The sequence below is a fragment of the Gracilinanus agilis genome, chromosome 1 (genome assembly GCF_016433145.1).
Source record: "Gracilinanus agilis isolate LMUSP501 chromosome 1, AgileGrace, whole genome shotgun sequence".
NCBI lineage: Eukaryota > Metazoa > Chordata > Mammalia > Didelphimorphia > Didelphidae > Gracilinanus > Gracilinanus agilis.
Window position 1 is genome coordinate 475,843,403 of NC_058130.1, and position 7,430 is coordinate 475,850,832.

Below are 7,430 nucleotides of genomic sequence, written 5' to 3' on the forward strand. Positions count from 1 at the left end.
AAGGGAGGGAGGAAGGGAGGAAGGAAGGAAGGAAGGAAGGAAGGAAGGAAGGAAGGAAGGAAGAAGGAAGGAAGGGAATTTAGTATGCTTCAGCCTGTATTCAGACTCCATCAGTTCTTTCTCAGAGGACGTATATCAGCTTTCATCCCCAGTCTTTGGGATTGTCTTGGATCACTGCTTTGCTGAAAATAACTAGGCCATTCACAGTTGTTCAACAAAAAATATTGCTATCACTGTGCACAATGTTTATCTGGTCCTCTCACCTCACCTTGTAGCAGTTCATGAAGATCTTTCCAGATTTTTCCAAAATCATCCTGCTCATCATTTCTCATAGCACAACAGTATTCCATCATAATCACCTACCATAACTTGCTCAGCTATTCCACAATTGATGGACAACACCTCATTTCCAATTCTTTGTTGATATAAAAAGAGAGGCAATAAGTATTTTTGTGCAAATAGGTCCTTTTTGTTTTACATGATTGCAAATGTAAAATCTATATGAGATTGCTTACCATCTCAAGGAAAGTGTGGGGGAGGAAGGGAAAGAATTCAAGACTCAATATTCTTGGGAAAATGCCAGAAATGGTTTTTATATATAATTAGCAGGGGGAACAAATAGGTCCCTTGCTTTTAAAAGAAAATCGCTTTGGGATACAGAACTAGCAGTGGTACTGCTGGATCAAAGGTTATATAGTTTTTAGAGCCCTTTGGGAATAGTTCCAAATTGTCCTCCAAAATAGTTGGATCAGGTCACAACTCCACCAAGAGAGTGTTAGTGCTCCAATTTTCTGATTTCCACTCCAACATTTATAATTTTCCATTTTTGTCATATTGTATTGACCCTCATCTAAGGAGTTTACTAGAAACACTTCTGCAAAGAAATTCCAAACCTGTCACTAAATGGTGTCCGGTAATAGGATTGTGAGTGTGAGTCATTACCCTAATGAAGCAAATTGTAATTAGATTATAAGGGTGAGGCGAGGGTAGAGGAGAAGGGGAGGTCAGAGCATCCTTGACTTTTTCCCCTGAAATCTCCATAGGCTTTCCAGTTTTGAATTGTCAAAACTGTGAATGAATGCTCTTTGAGATGGGGAAAAACCTTAGCACTCCAGCTTTCTCATTTATTAAATTTTAAAGCTTGTTCAAGCTGTACCCAGGCCTGATAACCTGATGCTGTGAACAGAATTAATAAGGGACTAGAATGTCAGTGATCTTTCTCTGTTTCCCTTAATAGGGCAATAAAATGTCCCTAGAAGATTCTGTGGTGACACTTTCTTCCTGAGGACAGCAGAAGCCATTACTTTCTTGTGATTGCTTGGATTTCTGTCAGTTCTTGCACTTTTGAGCCACATTATTAAAGCTTTTCTCACATCTTATGCCATTTCCTTCAAGGCTTGCCCTAAATTTTTGAAGCTATTTATGAGTAGTTTAGTACATCTGGCTATTTCTACAAAGGTGACCCAAATTCGGTGCTGGCATATGAAATAAATGAAGCTTTTTGGGAAACCACAACTTCATCTAAATTTAGGGCCTGTCAATTATTTAACTAGATAAGAGACTTAAAAACTGGAGTCTAATCCCTGGCCCATTTAAACTAGAGTGAATCCAGGAAAAGAAGCTGGTCATTTACTTTAGCCATCCTGGAGATAGAGGTTTCTGGTCAATATAAGTAAGTGAAGAGGTGGCTGCCTTCCAGGGAACTGAAGATTGCTTGTGACTATTTTCCCTGATAACTTAGCGTGGCTATTGAGTTGTTTTTTTTTTTACCAGAAAACTGTAGAACCTTTGGAAAGGCAATGCCTCACTGGGAAGAGTGACTCATTGAATTGCCAATTCTTTATTCCATGGTATGAATTAAATGATCATTGATTAACAAGAGAGATAAACTTAAGACAAGTCATTCTTGATGTGTGTGTAGGAGTATGGAAACAGTGCACTTTCCATAAGTTAAAGGATAGTAGAACTGGAAGGTGCCTCAGAGACCATTTCATCCATATTTTACAGAGGAAGAAAAGTGAGGTCCGTAGAAGTTTGAGTGATTTACCCAATTCATACATCTAGTTTATAAGCTAATGGCAGTGCTGAAACTAGAACCTGGGTCTTTTGGTTCCTAATGTAAGATTCTTTTCTGCTACACCATGTGGCAAAGGCATAGCCCAGGGAATACTAAAAAAAGGAAGCAGATGGGCAAACATAAGTGAGCTATTGACATGATTACCCAGGGTCAACTTTATTCTGTTGTTCCCAGAAGGAATACAATCAATATGAATACAATAGAGTCAATCAACTCTACTCTACATGAAAGTTTCTTTTATAGAATAGCTAGTCAAAACTCTTACTTTGTGTCTTAGAATTGTTACTAAGTATTGGTTCAAGGCAGAGGAGCAGTAAGAGCTAGGCAATTGGAGTTAAATGACTTGCCCAAGGTCACATAGCTAGGAAGTATCTGATGCCAAATTTGAACCTGGGACCTCCCATTTCCAAACCTGGTTCTCTAGCCACTGGGCCACCTAGCTACCCCTATAGAGTAATTATTTAAAAGGACATGAAATTTTGCATTATCATTGGCATTGAAATGAGCTTCATCGGGAATTATGAAAGGGAAGAGAGCATAGTATTAAAAGAGAGAAAGAGTAGTAAATGGCCCAGGAGTCAAGAGACCAGAATTTTAATCCCGTCACTGGCTAGTTGTGTGATCTTGGACAAGTAACATACTTTTTGTGGACTTCATTTTCTGAGTCTGTAAAATAAAATTTGAACTAATGCAGGAGTTATTAAACTGTGGTCTTTGAACTAATTAAAAAAACATTTTGATAACTACTTAACTACAATTAATTTCCCTGTATCTTATGCATTTAAAAATTTATTTTGAAATTTTCACTAGTTTGAAAAAGGTGTACATGATATAAAGAAGGCCCCAAATCCCTGGACTAGACTATAATTTCTAAGGGGACTTTAGGCACTAACCCAGCAGGACCTATTTTATTTGTAAAAATATGAATGGTTCCAAGACTAGTGTTAATAATTTCTCTGTCTAGCCAAAGACAGGTTATTGTGAAACCCTGGAATGCCATACCAAATGAGGGTGTAACTGTTCTATGGAACTTTGGGGAAGTGGCCTTATTTGGAAATAGGTAGATTAGATGTTGTTTTCTAAGTCCTCTGTCTCTGATAAAAGCAAATTAAGTTGCGCACACATGTTGTCTTTTCTTACTGCCTAAATGGTCATGGTAGATACCTCTATGTCTCCTGTATTTTACAGACAGAGACCAAACCAGTGCAGATGATGAATATAGAAGCTACATTTTGTATGGGCAACATTAAAGATATAAACTGCAAGACCATAGAACTTCCCTTTCAAAATAAGCACCTGAGCATGCTCATTATACTACCAAAAGATGTGGAGGATGATTCAACTGGATTGGAAAAGGTAAGGAAACTAGGTGATGCTTTAGCATAACACTCCCTTGTAGCAGAGAAAATAGTAAATAGTGAAATAGAAATAAATAAAATAGAAAAATGTAAACTCCACCATTTGAGGATCTGATAAAATCTAGGTTCCTAGTTAGTAGATGTCTGAGATCAGATTTCAACTCACGTCTCTTTGACTGTAGGCATAGAGTTACTGTGCTTGGCTGCCTCAATGGGAGGTGGGGATAGAGTTTTCTTGTGAAAGCTCTATTTTGAGTGATGGGAGCATTACTCAATAAAAATGAAACACAGAGGGAAAAAATTATTGGGTGGAATGAATTGTATTCTTTGAGGTTTATCAAGAGTATTTTTAAATCAGGTTCCGCCAGATGGACCTACTCTCTGACCCTCACATGTGCCATTCTGTTTTTCCTCTCTGTGATTATGATGGGTAGCAAGGAGGTTGCATAGTGGTTAGAGAACCAAGACTGGACTCAGGAAGACTTAGGTTCAAGTTCTGCTGATCATATATTTGGACTGTAGGACCCTAGGCAAGTCATTGATCTCCATATCCCTCAGGCAGCTCTCTCAGACTCTAAGACTATACATAGGTTTCCTCATCTGGAATTTCCTATATAAGTGGTATCATGAGTCCAACCAAAAAGTGATATCATGAGTCCAGTGTGTGTGGGGGGGAAGTTCTGAATATCTCTGTCTAATTACCCTAAATACCCAAGTCCAATATGTTTCTAGAACCTTTTCCTCTTAGTGATCGGAGAAACCTGTGTTCTTTTCATGTTTCCACTGAACTTCCATCCCAAATCCAAGCCAATGCCATTCCCTAGAAGGTTTGGTCTCCAAGGAAGAAGACTCTTGTTAGTTCCTCTAGCCCTGCTAATTTTCCAGTAGATCTGATACCCAACCCTTAAGTCTAGCCTGGCCCTCCTCTCTCCCATCACTCCATCAGCTTAATCACTGATTCTGTCTTTTCTTCTCTCTTGGATTTACTGGTCTCTTTATTCCCCTGATGACAGTGCTCCTAGCATGGCATTTAGTATTATTGGGTTAATCTGCAGTCCATTTCTCCTGCCTTTTGCTTAATTCAGTACAAACTTACGTATGTAAGAATAGCATTTTACATATGAAAGATCATTATAAGATGACATCCTTGGAAAGGGGTGCTGTCAATGACAATAAGAATTGCTGACATTTATATAGTGTATAATATGTACAGATACTCTGCCATCATTATTATTATTGTTATTATTATTATTATCTCATTTGATCCTCATAGAAACCCTGGGAAGTAGTGCTATTACTATCCCCATTTTATAGATGAGGAAACGGAGATAAACATTCAGTGACTTATCCAAGGTCACATAGCTAGTATGTGTTTGAGATCAAATTTGAACTCACATCTGCTCTTTGCTGCCTCAGTGGGAGGTAGGGATGGAGTTTCCTAATGAAAGCTCAATTTTGAGGGAAAAAAAACTATTGAGTAGAATGAATCCTATTCTTTGAGATTTATCAAGAGTAATTGTAAATTAGGTTCCAAGTAGCTTATCCCCCTCCTCACATAAAAGCTCTTGGATCGGCCAGTTGGACTTACTCTCTGAACCTCATGCATGCCATTCTGTTTTTCCTCTCTGTGATTTTGCACAGTCTATTCACTGTGCCTGGAATGTGGCTCCTTCTTCCTTCTGTCTCTTAGAATTCCTAATTTCCTTCAGAGCTCAGCTCAGCTTCTGTCTCCTAAGAGGAGGCTTTTCTTGATTCTGCTAGTTTCTAGTGTCTCCTCTCTGCCCTTCCCTTCAGCCCCTATCACCTTGTATTTGTCTTGTATATATTTTTTGTATCTACTTAGACATGTGTTTGTCATTTCTGTTGGTTGACTGTAAGCTCCATGAGGGTAGGGATGGTGTTGTTTTTTATTTTTGTTTCCCCAGCATCTTGCCCAGTTTCTGGAACATAGTAGACACTTAATAAATGCTTGTGGATTGATTGTCATTTGCATATTTGGAGTTGAGGTAAAGAGGGATTTTTTTCTTTTATTCCCTTTGGAAATAAACTAAGCTTTGCTTCTTTTGTTCTCCTTTCAGATTGAAAAAGAACTCAGCCCTGAGACTCTGCAGGAGTGGACCAACCCCAGTACAATGGCCAGCACCAAAGTGAAACTTTCAATTCCCAAATTTAAGGTGGAAAAAATTGTCGACCCTAAAACAGTTCTGGAGAGCCTTGGAATGAAAAATGTCTTTGACGAAAGTACAAGTGATTTTTCAGGGCTGTCAGAGACTAAGGGAGTGGCTCTGTCTAACGTTATCCACAGAACCCGTTTGGAAATAACAGAAGATGGTGGGGATTCTATAGAGGTGCCAGGATCTCGAATCCTGCAACATAAAGATGAATTCATTGCTGACCACCCATTTATTTATATCATCAGACACAACAAAACACGCAATATCATTTTCTTTGGAAAATACTCTTCTCCTTAACATAGTCTCTAGTTAACCATCTGACTTTTCTATAGGTGCAGGTTTCTATAAACTTTGTACCCACAGAATTACTTTCTAATTATGGTATGTTATTAATATTTTTGGATTAGGGAGCAATAAATACTTTTCATATGCAGATATCACATAGGATAGCCCTCTTTTGAAAGTTATTTTTTATTTCACTCCTTTCTCAAAAAAAGAGAAAAATGTGAATTTTTTTTAGCAAAAACAATTATTATGCAGATATAAATATTTATTTGGTAATTGCTTGTTTGGGGACTACTCTCAAACATCTCCAGAGGATGAGCTTCTGCCTTTGGTCATTCGGATGTAGCAAATTCTGGTAAGGCTAGCCCTAGGTGCAGGTTTAGATGGAGTGAAAGATTAGGTATGTGACTGAAGTCAGTCTAGAGGGCAGTGCAAGGATTGGCTGGGCTGGGAATACAGGGGTCTGTGGCAGACTTCAGAAGCCATACCAAATTGGGATTTGGACAGAATTTTTCGCTTGGTCCAGTTTTGCTTAGTGCTTCTAGCTAGAGTATAAAGTAGTTCATTGTTAAGGATGGAGTTACACTGTAAGCCCTGCTAGAAAAGTCAGATCTATTCAGGCAGTAAACTCTTTCTTGGTGTATCTGCTTGGTATTGTGCCCACTAGAAGGTAGCAACAACTCACAAACAAAAAAGTTTTGGACACCTGATATTGGGTCCCTCCAATGCTGATAAACTCCTGCAATTTGAAATGAAAAGACCTTTGAGCTTGGGAAGAAGGATAGAGGAATGGATTCTTGTGACATGGTGGTGGGAGAAGACTGGGAACTTGTTGGGTTTTTGCAAAATAAAACTCAAATCATTAAAGGGCTCTTAACCTTTTTATAATTTTTCTAGTTTAAGGGATTGGTTAAATGAAGGGGGTAGTTGGGATTTGGAGCCAATGGGCATTTGCAAAGCCCATTTGTACTAGCACAACATAGATTCATCTCTTAATTCTAGGCAAAAGGAATGTGATTCCTTAATTAATGGGTAACTTTATGACTGGGATCCTCTGTTGAGTGCCTATAAATTGGTTTAATTTTGTCTCTATTTTTTTTTTGCTGCATGTGTTTGATATTGAGTTCACCTTTTCCTATTCAGAATAAAATATTAAGTTAAATGTCCACAGCTTTCTTTCTGTTATGCCTGCCATTTCTGAAGATGCAATTATTCTGCAACTACATAATATTCTGTTTTTAAATGTCATAGTCAAGCCTTAATGAAGGAGAAAAGTATATAGGAACATCAAAGATGAAGGGTCAGAGAAGTCCAATCTGCTAAGTTTACATATGATCAAACTTTGAAGCCCAAATCAGCATTTGAGAGTTGGGAGGATCTTTGGTGGCCATGTAGTCCAATCCATATATGAAAAGAATCCTTATGTGACAGGTTCTAGGCAAGTCATTATATTTTTGGACAGCTCTAATCTCTGCAGTTTTTAGGGACTGCTCTTACTTCTACCCTCTGGGGCCAGAGAGAACGAATCTTTCTCCA

The 7,430-nt window shown here is 38.3% G+C and overlaps 1 protein-coding gene across 1 annotated transcript in view; it reads left to right on the plus strand.

Moving 5' to 3' along the window:
- The window catches only part of SERPINB5 (serpin family B member 5), a 14,429-nt gene extending 8,523 nt beyond the window's left edge, over positions 1–5,906 (plus strand). The window contains exons 2-3 of the mRNA XM_044682274.1: positions 3,266–3,433; positions 5,514–5,906. Of these exons, the coding sequence (XP_044538209.1) occupies positions 3,266–3,433; positions 5,514–5,906 (561 nt within the window). The remainder of the gene's footprint in view (positions 1–3,265; positions 3,434–5,513) is intronic.
- The last annotated feature ends 1,524 nt before the right edge of the window (positions 5,907–7,430 follow it).